The 15069-nt window shown below is 39.0% G+C and overlaps 2 protein-coding genes across 10 annotated transcripts in view; one reads left to right on the top strand and one right to left on the bottom strand.

The window, feature by feature from the left end:
- HMBOX1 (homeobox containing 1) overlaps positions 1-485 on the bottom strand; it is a 181174-nt gene extending 180689 nt beyond the window's left edge. For all 9 annotated transcript variants that reach the window (XM_061200742.1, XM_061200745.1, XM_061200743.1 and 6 more), the window contains exon 1: positions 193-485. The gene's annotated coding sequence lies outside the window, so the exon portion shown is untranslated. The remainder of the gene's footprint in view (positions 1-192) is intronic.
- Positions 486-888: 403 nt separating this feature from the next.
- The window catches only part of INTS9 (integrator complex subunit 9), a 123797-nt gene continuing 109616 nt past the window's right edge, over positions 889-15069 (top strand). Inside the window, exon 1 of the mRNA XM_061199464.1 lies at positions 889-1011. Coding sequence (XP_061055447.1) covers positions 1003-1011 — 9 coding nt within the window. The 5' untranslated portion in view covers positions 889-1002. The remainder of the gene's footprint in view (positions 1012-15069) is intronic.

Genomic DNA, 15069 nt, shown 5'->3' with positions numbered 1-15069 from the left:
CAGACCCTGAGTCCGGGTCGCCCCCGTCGGAAGCCCCCCGCTTCCTCCCTCCTCTCAGTCGGGCCGCTTAAGAGACCCATCCCCAGCCCACTCACTTTCTCCCACAAACCCCTCCAAAAAAAAAAAAAAGTGAAGAGAAAGAAGTGAGGAAAGAGACTTGAGGTAGTCCGGCTTCCAAACCACTCGACTCACCTCAGAATCCTTGCTGAGTTCTCTCCACCCGGCACAGCCCCCTCCCCAACGTCCCGGTACGAAGGGCTGAGGTAGGGAGGAGGGGAAAGCGGGAGGGGGAGGGGTGTCTTCCGCGTGGGGCGCCGGTCGGGAGGGGACTGGGGAGGGGTTGAGGCCGGCGCAGGAAGAGGAGAAGGGGGAGGGGAGGCCCCTATCTCCCAGTCTCCCCCTGAAAACCTCCCTTGTCTCAATCACATCAGACTGACTGTCTTTGTCTGGCTGACAACCGCCATATTGATATCAACAGCCCCTCTCCCACCTGCTGCCGCCTGGCGGCCCTGGGAGTTGTAGTTCCTGCCTCCCTTGAGTAAAGGCGCCGGACCGGGCGTCCGGAGGCACCAGGGAACTACAGCTCCCGGCAAGTCCCGCGCCCATCCGCCTTCCCACAGGGAGGAGGGAAAAGGGGCGCCAAAGCCGTAGGGACTACACATCCCAGAATACCATGGATCCCGGGCCCAGAAAGGGGACATGATATCATGCTGGGGTGGAGAGGGAGGATGAATTGGCGGCCGGGATGAATTTGAGCTGACGGAAGGAGGTATTCTGAGAGGAAAGGGAGGAAAAGGAAAGACGACCACAGTTCCCATGATGCGTGGAGAGATGACTACATTTCCCATGATGCAGCCGGGGGGGGGGGTGTTGCGGTGCGTAGGGAAGAAAGACTGCATGTCCCGCGATGCTCTCGGCCGGCCGGTGGCGGAGATTGAACCGGAAGACGCTTTTTGGGTCTGAGGAGTGGAGTGACTGGTATTGAACAGCCGAAAGTCCAATATGAAACTGGTGAGTCTCCGCTCCTAGGTCAGAGGGCATATCCTTTTGGACTTCGTCGTTTCCACCTTGGGAAGGGAACCGTCGCGGAGGAGGGGTGTCAGTTAGGGACTAGAAAGTGGGGTGGGCTAAGGAAAGGTACTGTTTGTTGCTGAGGAGTTTGAATCCCACCTCCCACCCCCGACCCCCCGTAACTGCCTGGTCTAATTCATTCCTTGGCGGGTCCCTTTGGTTAGATAAGAGATTGACTCTGTCACCTTTCTTCCTATACAAACTAACATTGGGCTTAATGAACCGGGTTTGACTTGTTTCTCAGCTGCCACGTGAGTGTTATAATGGGTTAATTTCTTTCCACGCGATTGGCGCTTGATTAGCGTTTCTTCCTACGGTTGTTGAGAAGGCTTTGGTTAACATATGAACAGAGTTTAGAAAATACTGGGCAGAGCGTAATCTCTTATTAAATTTTCCGTTATAGACTCCTAACTGCCCTTGCTCTTCAGAGAAGGACGAGGTCAGGGTGTGATCTTGGAGGATTTGAATCTTAAACCCTGTGTAAGATGGGCTGAAAGGAGGTGTTAAGGCGTTCCAGTCTAGAGCTGTAAGGGACTGCGTGAGCCAAGGTTAGATGGAGCATGCCAGGATACCTGGAAAAGTCTTTGCATCACAAAACTCAAACACTTGGCTTATAGGAAAGCTGCTCAGGCCTTTGTTTTGAGCCATTTTACTCTGTGCACACAGATTTAACTAGTTTACTCCAACTGTATGCAATTAGTAATAGCATAATTAGAGTAGAGAAACAGGTGTGAGATGCTGTTTCTCAACCTTTTAAAATTCATGTTCCTGCAGCCAAGTGTTGTCAGGCTTTACTTTCTGTAGTTTTTGTAGAAAAACAAAAGGTTTCTTTTCTTAATTATTTGAGCATGCTTTTGCAAAGTGCACACGTACGTACACACACACGCTACAGGCAAATATACTCTGCACAGTGTCAGCTGTTTTCTGAGAAGTCAGAGAAAGTATTAAAAGTGGATTCAACTCCAAAACTGTCTCTATCTACAACTGTTTAGGTAAGGAGAAAGGCACAGATCAGTAAACCTTGAGAGTAACAATTTGCTCCTGGGTCAGTTTTGGAAACATATAAAAATGCAGAATTGAAAGTCACCACCCTTGCCCTAAAGAAGCATGCAATCTAATGAAGAAGATACAAAAGGAATGATAAAGTTATAATTCACTGTGTTCATGTTCAGGGTTTGGGGATTGAGAGGATAATGAGGGTGCATGGGGAGTGTGAGACACCTCCTTGGAAAGGTGACTCTTTAACTGATAAGAAGGGTGAGTAGGCTAGGACCTTCTTGAAGAGGGTTCAATTTATAGAAGCAACAGAGCTTGGCACCAGAATGGTTGAAACACAGGCCATGTTCCCTCAATAAAAGATAAATCACAATTGGTGTGCTTGGTGCAAAGGCAGGCAAGTGGGAAACAGTTTTTTTCCATAACAACTCATTTGCTGAGGGTATCAGAGAGTTAGGGTTTAGTTTACATATACTTTGGTTTGCTTTTAAACTCCTCCTGCTTATTTTATTTAGAGATGTGAAAACGTGGAAAAAAAGTAGAAACTCACTTTTTTTCCTTTAAGAACCATAAAATGCCTCAGAGGAAGAGGAAGTATTCTGTCTATACTCCCTCTTTACTTGTCATCCATGTAGTACATAACTAAAAGTCATTTGGTAGTTGATGATTTATAATGCAGAATATCTTTCAACACAGCAAAGTGGTTTCAAAAACATTAGCACATTAGCACTCAGTAAGTTAGACTTCTTTTTTGTGTCATGCCTCCCATAGAGTTGGAATAAATCCTCCATGGCCTAAAAATTTTAACTTTGTGTACTGCATCAGAAATAGGTAGTAAGCCATATTTTGTATTTATATCATGAAACACAGAAATACATTTTATCAAACATATTCTTGTTTTGGAGATGACGGCTTCTCCAAATATCGATCCCACGCACAATCTATGACCACATCTTGTTGATTCTGCAGTTCTTGAACTGGTCTGTGTCTCTCCAGTCCCACTAATACTCCCTTTGTATGGGCTTTTTTCACTTGACACTTGGAATTCAACAAGGCCTTCTAACTGGTCTCCTTGCACTCAGTCTCTACACCCTCCAATCCATTCTCTACCCGGCTTCCTAGAAGTTGCTTGAAATTGCAGAGTTCCCTAAAACCCCCCAGTAGCTTCCTTTGCCCTTAGGATAAAGTCTTACAATTCTTGACTTACCTGCTCCTCCCAACTTCTCCAGCCCTCCTCTCCCTTGATCTCCTCGTTCCGATTATATTGCACGTCTTCCAGTTCCTTGAACTCCCCCTGCTCTCTTTTTTTTAAATTAATTAATTAATTAATTTTGGCTGCACCAGGTCTTAGTTGCAGCATGCAGGATCTTTATTTGCGGTATGTGGTATCTAGTTCCCTGGCCAGGGATCAAACCCGGGCCCCCTGCATTGGGAGTGCGGGGTCTTAGCTACTGTGCCACCAGGGAAGTGCCCCCACCCCACTCTCTTTTGCCTCTGGGACTTTAAATCTGTTCCATTGCCTCCACCTCTTTTTTGCCTGACTTACTTCTTCATATATTTCAGATCTCTGTTTAAATAGCACTTCTTCAAGGTTTCCTTGAATTAAGTACCCCTGTTATGTGCTTCCATGGCACACTTCCTTTTTTATGGCACTTGTAATTATTGGTTTTATGTCTGTTCTCCCTCTTGTGGACTCTTGAATTCCCAGGGCCCGACGCATTGTGTGATGCCACTAAATAGTAGTTGAATAAATAATTCCTGAAAGATTGTCAAGGTCTGTTAATATTCTTGAGAAAAGATTAAGGGGTGAAGTCAAAACATTACAATAAGCAATAACCACTGGAGTGAAAAAGAATGATTGCTGCCTTTTATGGAGCACTTACTGTGTGCCAGGCATTGTGCTAGGGAGGTACTTGCTTTTTAGTGTCACATTTTATCCTTTGATCTAGACGATAGTGTTCCCATTTTATAGAAGAAAAACTGAGCCTTCGGGAGATGAAGTTACACAGATGAAAAGAGTGGTAGACCCAGGATCTGAACCCAAGATTCCTTCCTCCAGAGTCTGTTGCTTAATGAGGGCAGGGACTCTGGTGCTTTGCACAGTGCCCAGCACGTGCTGGGTTATCTCTCACAGAAACGAAGCCAGAGTGCAGACTGAGCGAAAGTTCATTCAAGGATATTTTTTAAATTAGCTTTAAATCTGAGTTTGGCTGAATTAAGATCTTAAGAAAGATTATTGGTAAAAAATTAAACTCTGGGGACTTCCTTGATCATCTAAAGGGCTCCATATCAGAGCATACCAGTTGAGTGCCCAGGTTGGTGTCTATACTACCCAATTTAGCCTCTGTGATGGCATTTATAGTTCTCTAACCTTACCCATCACTGTCTTGGTGGCTTTTCCCACACCCAAAGGAAGACGCTGGATGCCAATATAATGTAATCCTTGGATAGCTCCTTCTTAGAGAGATACCAACTCAAAGGATTTTAATGACTGTCTATAATATCAGGCAGCTTTATTTAACTAAGGAAAATTAATTGGCACCTTCAATTAGAATAATTTTGAAAGGAACAGGAAAATTAGAAACGTGTCCTCTAAATTAGCACATTTTAGAGCATGTTCTGCTTTTAGTATAGATTGAGCCTAATTGGGTGCACCCTGATGGCCAAATTCAGCAAAAGGTAGAAACTAGAATTCACCCAGGTCTTTAACAAAAGACCATGAGACAAAAAAAAAAAAAAAAAATATATACCGAATACATTGACAGAAATTGAATTTGAAACATCATGGCCAGGAATTTAGTCATTAAAATAGATGAAGGTTAAAGTGAATAAAATGATAAGAAGCAGTTCAAGAATGCATCGTGTGTCATACTTCCTATAGATAGTTCCAGTGATGGAGAGAATCTTCTGGTTTATTCAGTCAACAAAGATTTTATTATGCAACCACAGTATACCTTTGGCATTCAAAGTTTTAATACTTTCCATTCTAACTATTACATTTGACCCCAAAGATCGATGACAGGGAATTATTTGTAATTTTGCTGAGGCACAAATTTGAATGTGCCTTTAAGATGAATGACAATCCTTAGTGAATGAGCCTGATTGCCTCAGAATCCAGGGCTCTCTGCAGTTCTTGTGGCCCACTTGTTAAAGGTCTGAAAGAAAGGTCACTTAAACGCTGGTTACGTTATACTTTTTGAATTTGATGGAGGAAATTATATGCTGTAGTTTTATTTACAAATTTAAAGCCTCAAGAAGGTCTTGAGGTATAGTCTTTGGTGGTCTGTGCTCCTCTATGAAAATGCTGTTTCATTACTACTGGCTTTGGGGGGTGGCGGGGAGGCTCAAACTTTTAACTCACCATGTCTCTTAGGAGAACACATGGAGCAAAGAAGTGGATTCATGGGCCGCTTCCAGCGGAGGACAAGTAAAGCACCAAGTGGAATTGTAGATTATAAAGAAAATATTGGCTTGAAAGGGGCAAATGCTGCTCCAAGATCAATTTAACAAATCATTAGAAAGGGGTGTGGTTAATCCTCAGCTTGGATCGGAGTGCGATGAATTCTTCCTGCAATTTTCAGACTTGCAGAATCCTTTTGGCTTCTTAGGTTTTGGATCAGGAACAGAAAATTTCTTGCTGTAAATGACAAACACTCACAATTTTACCAGGACTTAATTCACCTATTTCAGTACAATTGTTAAAATGTCAACCTGATTTCACTATCTTTTCTGTGTTTCTCTTTGCTGGTTGATTATAGTGCCCTCGTGTGTCTTTATGATATAATATCATTTCAAGTTTTAGAAAGGTCACGTTTTATCATCACCACCTCAGTGTGATAGGTTTTTTCCCTTTAGAATGCTTTCCTCAAACTCTGAAAAGTGACATAAGGCCAAATCACATACATTGTTCAGTAGTGCTCTGAGATAAAACTGACTATTTCAGTCTCGGGCATTTCAAAGTCCTAATGGTTACCCTGAAGATTAAATCTTTTATACTTAAGGCAAAAAAAATATATAGCAAGGTTTTTTTCAGTAATAGTTGACTTGAAAAGAAAATTTTATATTTGCATGTAATACCTATAGTCTGACATATGGTACAAGCATGACAGCATTGCTATTGCCTATAACTGCAGTAGCACATTTGTTTTGTGACTGGCTTACTCTGCGTACTCAAATCCCTCTGCCATTTGCTCTGATGATCCGCAAAGTGTACTTGAAGGACAAGGGCCAAGAATGCATCATGGCCACCGAACTCTGTAAAACCTAGCATTTCAAATGGAAGGTTCTCTCCTGGCTTGCTGAATACCAGCAGAGGTCCAGGGGTAAACTGCTCTTCAGTCATCATCATTCATTTATTCATTCAACAGATCTTCCTGAACACCTGCCTCTTCTGTGCTATGCTTTACCCAAGGTACTAGGTATATTCCAGTGAAGAAAACAGATTTACTCTCTGCCTTTATGGAACGTGAAGTCCAGCGGGCTTACTGTGCAGTTCAAACAATATTACAGTGAACTTTCTGATGTAGTGATATTGTTGGGCCCCGGCTCAAGTAGTTTTTGAATATAATGGTTCAAAATGTATTTAATTGTATCCTAGAAGATGCCTTCTTAAAATTGTAACAGACCTGGCCAATTTGCCCACTGGTTTACCATTGTACCAGTAATGTATGAGAATACATTTCCCCACTCTTGCCAGGGATGCCATCTGTTTCTTTACTCTTACTATGTGTCTTACTAATGTAACCATCTTCTTTCATCAATCCTCACACCCTCTTGTCTCTTAGACTTCGGCTATATTTAGTAAAAGGTCCTTGCAGTAGTGATGTATGGATGTGGGAAAATGTACCAAAAAGAGGAGCAGATTTCTTCAGATAAAAAAGTGGTGCCGTGAGAATCTTTAAAAGGAATTTTTCAAAGAACCTCTGGTGTTGCTTTGAAAATGCTGATGCATGGGAGCAGTAGTTGTTATTATAAGTATTGTGGGGTCCCGCAGATTGGAGAGGCAGCTGGGTCAAGTGTGTAAATGGCAGAGGAGACCCCCGTGCCCCCCAGAAAGGAAAGGGATGACCGGTGAGAGGAAGCTAGGAGTTGGCATATCAGGAAGGGCTAAGTCAGAAGGGCAGATGTCAGAATTTGCGGAGATCCTGAGAAAAGGCAAGAATGCTAACAGAAGATGAAGGGGAATAGGAAAGACTGTAGGAGAAAGGAGTTAGCTTGAAAGCCCCAAGGCGCTCGGTGATCAAGACTAAACTGTGGTGGGAATTTTACTGTGAGGAAAACAGGATGTTTAAATTGCCCCTGATTGACCATATATCTGAAGGAAATGCCCTAAGGGTCTAAAACATTTTAATTTATTGAAAGCACAACTGAATGAACTTTAGCTCTCTCAAGGATAGATAATCAGATAGATGATGTTCAAGAAAGCCATTCTTTAATAGGAATTGTAAAACTAACACCCTTTTTGCCCTTAAGGTGCAGTTTATTTTTCATCACTCATGCTTATGAATGGGGTGGGGGAACATGAATAATAAAAGGTCTTGCATAATCTATTCTTTAAATTTATGGCCTAAGCAGAGATTGGCTTTTCCTAAATATAGTATTTCTGCATTTTTCTATTCCAGTAAAATAGAGAAAGGCATAATTAGATGTTCTAATTTAATAAGTCTTCCTTCTCGTATGTTTTTTCAGTGTATGAAAATACAGGTAAACAAGAAGTAGTATTAATAATGTAAAGGATATTATTATAATTGTTACTTTTTTTTACATTTTTAAAATAGCTTTATTGAGCTGTAATTAACATACCACAAAACTCATACATTTAAAAGGTACATTGCAGTGACTTTTAGTAAATTTACAGAGTTATACAACAATCACCACAATCCAGTTTTAGAATATTTTCATTACTCCAAAAAGATCCCTTGTGCCCATTAGCAATCCCCATAACTACCTCCAGGCCCAGGCAACCACTAATCTATCTTCTGTCTTGTAGATTTGCCCTTTCTGGTCATTTCATATGAATTGATTCATGCAATATGCAGTCTTCTGTGTCTGACTTTTCATTTAGCATAATGTTGTTGAGGTTCATCCATGTTGTAGCATGTATTACTCAGTAATATTCTATATGAATATGTCACATTTTGTTTATCCAGGTACCAGTTGATAGACATCTGGATTGTTTCCACTTTGGGGCTATTAATATTGTGTAGACATAAGTTTTTATTTCTGATTTCTCCATGTTTTCATTTCTTTGTCTTTCATGATTACACTGACTAGAACCTCCAATACAATATTGAATAGAAGTGGTACAAGCAATGGTGCCAGTCTTTTTTCCCCTTCCCAATCTTAGGGAGAAAGCATTCAGTCTTTCACCACTGAATACAATATGAGCTGTAGGTTTTTCATAGTTGCCCTTTATCAAGTTGATGATGTTCCCTTCTATTCCTGGTTTGTTGACCATTTTTATCATGAATGGGTCTTGGATTTTATCAAATGCTTTTCCTTTGTGTATCAAGATGATCATATGGTTTTTGTCCTTTATTATATTAATATAGTATATTAACTTAGTTGAATTTTTAATGTTAAATCAACCTTGCATTCCAGGCATAATTCCCAGTTGGTCATGATGTAGAATCCTTTGTAGATATTGCTGGATTTAGTTTGCTGATATTTTGTTGACAATTTTTGCATATATATATATATATTCATGAGAGAAATTGGTCTGTAGTTTTCTTATGATGTCTTTGTCTGGCTTTCGTATCGGTAATATTGTTCTCATAGAATGAGCTGGGAAATGTTCTCTCCTCTATATTCCAGAAGAGTATGTGTGAAGAATTGGTATTTCTCTTTAAATGTTTGATAGAATTCATCAGTGAAGCCATCTGGGCCTGGGCTTTTCTGGGAAGATTTTTAAATGACTAAGTCAATTTCTTTACCTGCTATAGGTCTCTTCAGATTTTCTCTTTGTGCATTACATTTTTTAAAAATTGTGATAAAATATACACAACATAAAATATACTATTTTAACCATTTTTAAGTGTACAGTCCAGTGACATTACATTCACATTGTTGTGCAGCCATCACCACCATCCATTTCCAGACATCACTTGGCATAATATCATCAAGGTTCATCCATGTTGTAGCCTGTGTCAAAATTTCCTTCCTTTTGAAGGCTGAATAATATTCTGTTGTACACCACATATGTTTTATCCATTCATCTGTCAATAGACACTTGGGTTGTTTCCACCTTTTGGTTGTTGTGACTAAAGCTGCTGTGAACATGGATGTACAAAAATCTGTTCAAGTCTCTGCTTTCACATTTTTTTGGTATATACCCAGAAGTTGAATTGCTGGATCATACAGTAATTCTAATTTAATTTTCTGAGGAACCAACATACTGTTTTCCATTTTTTACATTCCCACCAGCGATGCACAGGGGTTCTGATTTCTCCACATCTTCACCGTTCGTCAACACTTGTCATTTTATCTTTGTTCGTTTAGGTAATAGCTATCCTAATGGATGTGAAGTAGTATCTCAGTAAGGTTTTGATTTACATTTCCCTAATGATTGGTGATGTTGAGCATCTTTTTGTGTTTCTTAAAATAGGTAATACATGCACATTGTTTAATTAAAAAAAAACCGTACACAAGTTTAAAAAAAAGAGAGAGAGAGAAAAGATCCTGTGCCACCTTTATCTTCCTCCCCAAGAGCAATCTCAGTTGTCAGTTTCTTGTGGATCCTTCAGAGATATTCTGTGGAAATATACACACGTGTGTAATTTCCATCCCTTTTTTGTTTTTTACATAAATGGTGAGATACTGCCCACAATAGTTTTGCATATTCCTTTTTCTTTTTTAAGTTAGAAATGCATCTTAGAGATCATTTTGTGTGAACATTTAGAACAGCTTCATTTTATAAAACACAACATATCCACACCTAATTGAGTCTGCATTTAACAAGCTCCTGGGTCATTTGTTTTCATGTTACTTTCATTCTAAACAATGAAACAGTTTCAGTACTCCTTTCAAAAAAAAATTTTTTTTTAATATTTGTAACAGACACTTTGTCTTTTCATTGTCTAAAGGAGGAGTTTAGAATCATGGATGTTAGTCTGGAAGGTAGAGTTCTCCTTCCTCCACATACATCCCTCCCAACTATTTGAGTATCATTCATTGTTACTTAAAGTTTAGGGCATGGTTTTTGTTGCTAATATAATACATAACATGTGAAATTAGTGTCAGCACGGCTCAAAAATATGTTCAAACTATTGCTAGAAAAAAAGTCAGTTGCACAGTGTTTTGTTATTTAGGTATACCATAATTTATCTAACCAAACCTTCCTCTGTGAGCATGAGGTTGTTTCCAGTCTTTAGCGATTAGAAATCAGGTCACATAGATAATCTCTTTTGTGAGCATTTTTGGAAGTATATCTGTAGGATATATGTCAAAGGGCATATGCATTTTTTATTTCATTTTATTGCCAAAATGCCCCCATCGCGATTTAGCAGATTACACTCTTGCCAGCAGCATATCCCAACTCACCACTACAGTGTTATCATCAAGCTGTCTTATTTTTTTCTCCTGGGAAAGTGAAAAAAATGGTATGTCATTATACTTTTTTATATTATTTTTCTCTCATTATGTATAAGACGTGGAACATCTTTTCATATGTATAGAAAAGCACCTATATTTCCATTTCCTTTTCATCTCTCTTCTCCCCTACTTGATCTATTAATACTACACTGCTAAACTATTTTACCTTCTGTAGCTCTAGAGTGTATTTTAATATCTTGTAGTACTTGTTCCCACTCATTGTTCCTCACTTCAGAATTTTCCAGACTACTCTCCTTTATTTTTCATATAAAATTTAGAATTATTATTTTCAATAAAATCCTTTTCATATTTTGCTTGGAATCAGGTTAAATTTACAAAATTTAAGGAGAGATTGACTTATTTCTTTCAGCATATCATTGAGTCTATCTAAGAACAAGAAATGTCTTTTCCTTTATTTAAACCTTTTTTTAAGCATATCTTTTTGGTTGTTACTGTAATTGGAATCTTTTCCTACATTGTTTACTTATAAGAAGGGTATTTCTTTTTTGCATTCTCTACACAGCCCTATGCTGAACTTTCTTATTTTAATATTTAGTAGTCTTTCCATTTAATTCCCTTAGGTTTTTAGGTGTATAACTTTGCAGATAATTTTTTTAACCTCATTTTTTTTTCCTGTGGTGTAATTACATTGGCTTATACTTCCAGAATAGTTTGGAACAGGAGTGGTGGTGGTAGACATCTGTGTTCTATTTCTGATGTGAGTGGACATGATGCTTGAACTCAGCATGGCACTGTTACATTGACGTCTGGCTTGAAATTTTTGTATATTTTAATTTACATACTACAACTGCTTTCTTGCTCCAAAATTTTCTAGTCACTAAAAAAAGTGAGATTGTTTCACATAGCCCAACAGTAAGTTATTTTCTAAGAGGAAGATCTATTTGTGTTGTATTGTTTGTTCTAGGCAGTTAATTATATCTTGCAAGCCATTTCCAGACTTTTGAGAAAACAATGGTTTTTATAACTTAAAGTTTTAGGTGGTACATAGCAGACTTGTAGAAGTAAAAGACTTCTTTGACCTTAAAAGAAAATCGCAAGGTTTCCTTGGAAAACAGAACAGCCAGAAATAGTTTCTCTCTTTCTGTACGTAAGAGACAGGCCTGATAAAGGCAAGAAATTTAAACAAATTGTCTGTTAAAATAAACATAATTACCACACCAAAAAAAAAAAAAAAAAACTGTAGAAACAAAAAGGGATTCAGAGCCCTAGGCAGTGGCTTATTTATTTTAAACTGTATTTGAGTCAAGCTGCATAGATCCAATAGGAAGAAACTGTTGATGAACAACTGTGTGATAGTTAAAACTAACAGATAAGAGAAGCCGTATCAAAAATCCATCGTTTGGCTCTTAATTGTATAGCCAATGAATGTTATTAAATGCCTATCTGGTACAAAACCTCCTCGGTGCTGTGGAGCAAACTAAAGATGAGTAAGACGTAGACCTTACCTCTCAGTAACTCACTATTCAACAAACCATAGATAAGTGTACTGTGTATACTATTGATGTATGTGACTGAGTGTATGTGGTTTTAGTGACAGACTGTGATAAAGGCAATAGTAATAAGATCAGGATTATGAAAGATGAATTCCAACCAGAGAATCAAAGTTTCCTAGAGAAGTAAAATTTGAGCTGGCCTTGGAAAGTACCTTGGCTGACAAATATATCGGAGGAGGAACATGATGGTCTTATTCCAGGTGGATGGAACAGGTAAATTTAGAAGGATTTGGATTATATTCATAGTTCCTACCCTCTTCCCTGCCACCCTCCCCCCCCCCCACACACAAAATAGTAATAATAATAGTAGGAGTGAGAGGAAACTTTGAGAGGTGATGGATACGTTTATAAACTTGATGGTGGTGATGGTTTCATGGATGTATACTTATCCCCAAACTCAGCAACTTATTTACATTAAATACATACATCTTTTCACATGTCAGTCACACCTCAATAGAGTGGTTTTTAAAAAGATTTGGAAGTGAGGTGTTCAGTTTTCCCATAATGTGCATATGCACTTTGTATGTTTTTTGCTCTGTAGCAGTGTGTACAAAAATAGACACATTTCTGTCTTCTCACATTCTCCTAATTCATTACTTTAGAATATCAACATTTTTATTATATGTGTGTTGTTAACATCTGAAAGGTTTGTACGTGTGATTGGAGCTCTAGCTCACTGCAGTTGGGACCTTGCTGAGTGTATTAGGAACGAAAGTTAGAAAGGTAGATTGAAGCCACAGTGGTGGACTTGGAATATAAGACTTAGCGGTTTGGGAAGTAACAAAATAAGGATTTTTTTTAAGAAAAAGTTTCAGGGAAGTTTAAGAATTTTTAAACACGTAGAGCCTTTCAATTCATCCCTTCTGAAACCTAGGACAAAGGAGTTAGAAGAACTGTATTTCACACACTTCAAAACTTTGGAATGTGAAATCAAAAAGTATGATTCATTGCAGTTACAGAAAATATTTTTAAAAGTGAAATATAATCAAAACAAGAAGCATTAGGGAGCTTAGCAAATGCATCAAAGTAAATCAAAGTCAGAATTACCTACTTAGGACAAGATTTTTCTAAGCACCTTACAAGGACCTCATAAACAGTAACAGAATTAATAAATACATCAAAAAGTGAAAGGGATCCAGAGAATCAGTGGGACCAGTTGTTGGGCGCCATGTAAGAAGAGTGCCCAGATAGGAAAAAGGAGAGAACAGACACCCTCATTGATTCCTTGACGTTCACCTTTACTGAGAAAGAGTTGGGGAGCCCCATTCCTGCAGACCTGCTAAATGCGTAGAATATTCTTGGTCACATCAACAGGTTGAGTAGAGAGAAATCACCAGAAAGTGTGATGCTGTCCTCAGGGTATTTTTTAAATAACATTTTCAGATAGTAAAACTAACATAAATTTCAAGTGTGCGTGCAGTTTGATGAATTTTTATCTAGTTATGCATCTGAGTGTGTTCTCTTTCGTGTCTGGCTTCTATAACTCAACATTTTGTTGACCTGAAAGTTTTGAAGGATGAAATTGTTGACTTGTTGGTTAAACTGTGTCACCCAGCTGTACATAGCAACCTGATGGAGGACTGGCAAAGTGCCTGTGGGATTACCATCTCCTTGGAGTGTTCTTGAGGGGACCCTGAGATATTCAGCCTGGCAAAACCTATTTCTGGGCTAGGCAAGCTGCCACCATTCAATGGGAGATGTCAGCTGAGACAACATGGTTTCTTTTATAAAGAAATCCATCCGACTAAACTATCAGAGTTCTTCAAAGGGACTAAATAAAACTTGTTTCTTTAATTCACTTGAAGTTTTAGAATGCTTTTCTCAAAATAAAAATAGCTCTATTACAGAACCAATACATACTCATAAATTTTTTTCTGAATATAATTGAAAGATATAAAGAAAACAAAAATCACCTGTAATCTCACCACCTAGAGTAATCACTGTGTAACGTTTTGGTATGTAATCTCCTATGATGGATGTGTGCACTGATATCCTTTAGTCTCTCTAAGGCTGTAAATCTGTTAGGATCAGATTCAGCTCTGAGTGATAAGAAGCCTGAAGTAACCATGGCTTAACAGTTTAGATGTTTCTCTCTTACAAAGGAAGTCCGGGGGTAAAGAGTCCAGGTCTGTGACCATTAGAGACCCAGGGTCTCCTGCTAGCTTGCTGCCCCACCATCTTCAATATCTGCCTTACTGTTTGTGATCCAGTGTGAGTTGACCAGCTCAGGCCATCAGATCCTTTTTCTAGTCAGCAGGAAGGAGGAAGGGACAGGGAAAGGCATGCCCCTTCCCTTTGATTATTTCTCAGAGTTGCACACAGACTTCAATATATTCTTTTTGGCCAGAATTTAGTTACATGACTACATTTAGTTGCAAGAGAGACTGGGAAATCTCTATTCCAGGTGGCCATAATTCCAGCTGAGATTCGGGGTTCTCCTGTGAAAGGGCAAAGGGGAATACAGATAATGAGACAACTTTCTGTTACAAGCCTTTCCATTTTGAATGTTCGTGAGCTCATTTTGAATCTTTTTATAGTATTACGTTGTATGGATTTATTCTGCTATTGAACATTTTGGTTTTCATTCCCTACTATCCCACACAATACTGAAGAGAACATATTTTTATTTACATTTTTTTGCACCCATCTGGGTGTTTGCTTAGTGTCAATTCCTTAAGTAAAATTGCTATAGATGCACATTTTAAATTTTGATTCAGTATTGCTCTTCAGACACTCTTTCCTTTTCACTCAACAGAGGTAAATGAGAATTTCCATTTCCCCACATCCTCATGATCAGTTTCTTTATGCTATGCTAGTGTGCGGAGAGAGCATTTTCTCTCAGCGTAGAGAGACAGCCAACAATGTTTCTTCCCAAGCCAACCCCTATTTTCCCTCCCTC

Source organism: Eubalaena glacialis, chromosome 9 (genome assembly GCF_028564815.1).
Source record: "Eubalaena glacialis isolate mEubGla1 chromosome 9, mEubGla1.1.hap2.+ XY, whole genome shotgun sequence".
NCBI lineage: Eukaryota > Metazoa > Chordata > Mammalia > Artiodactyla > Balaenidae > Eubalaena > Eubalaena glacialis.
This window is presented reverse-complemented; position numbering and strand designations above follow the sequence as displayed.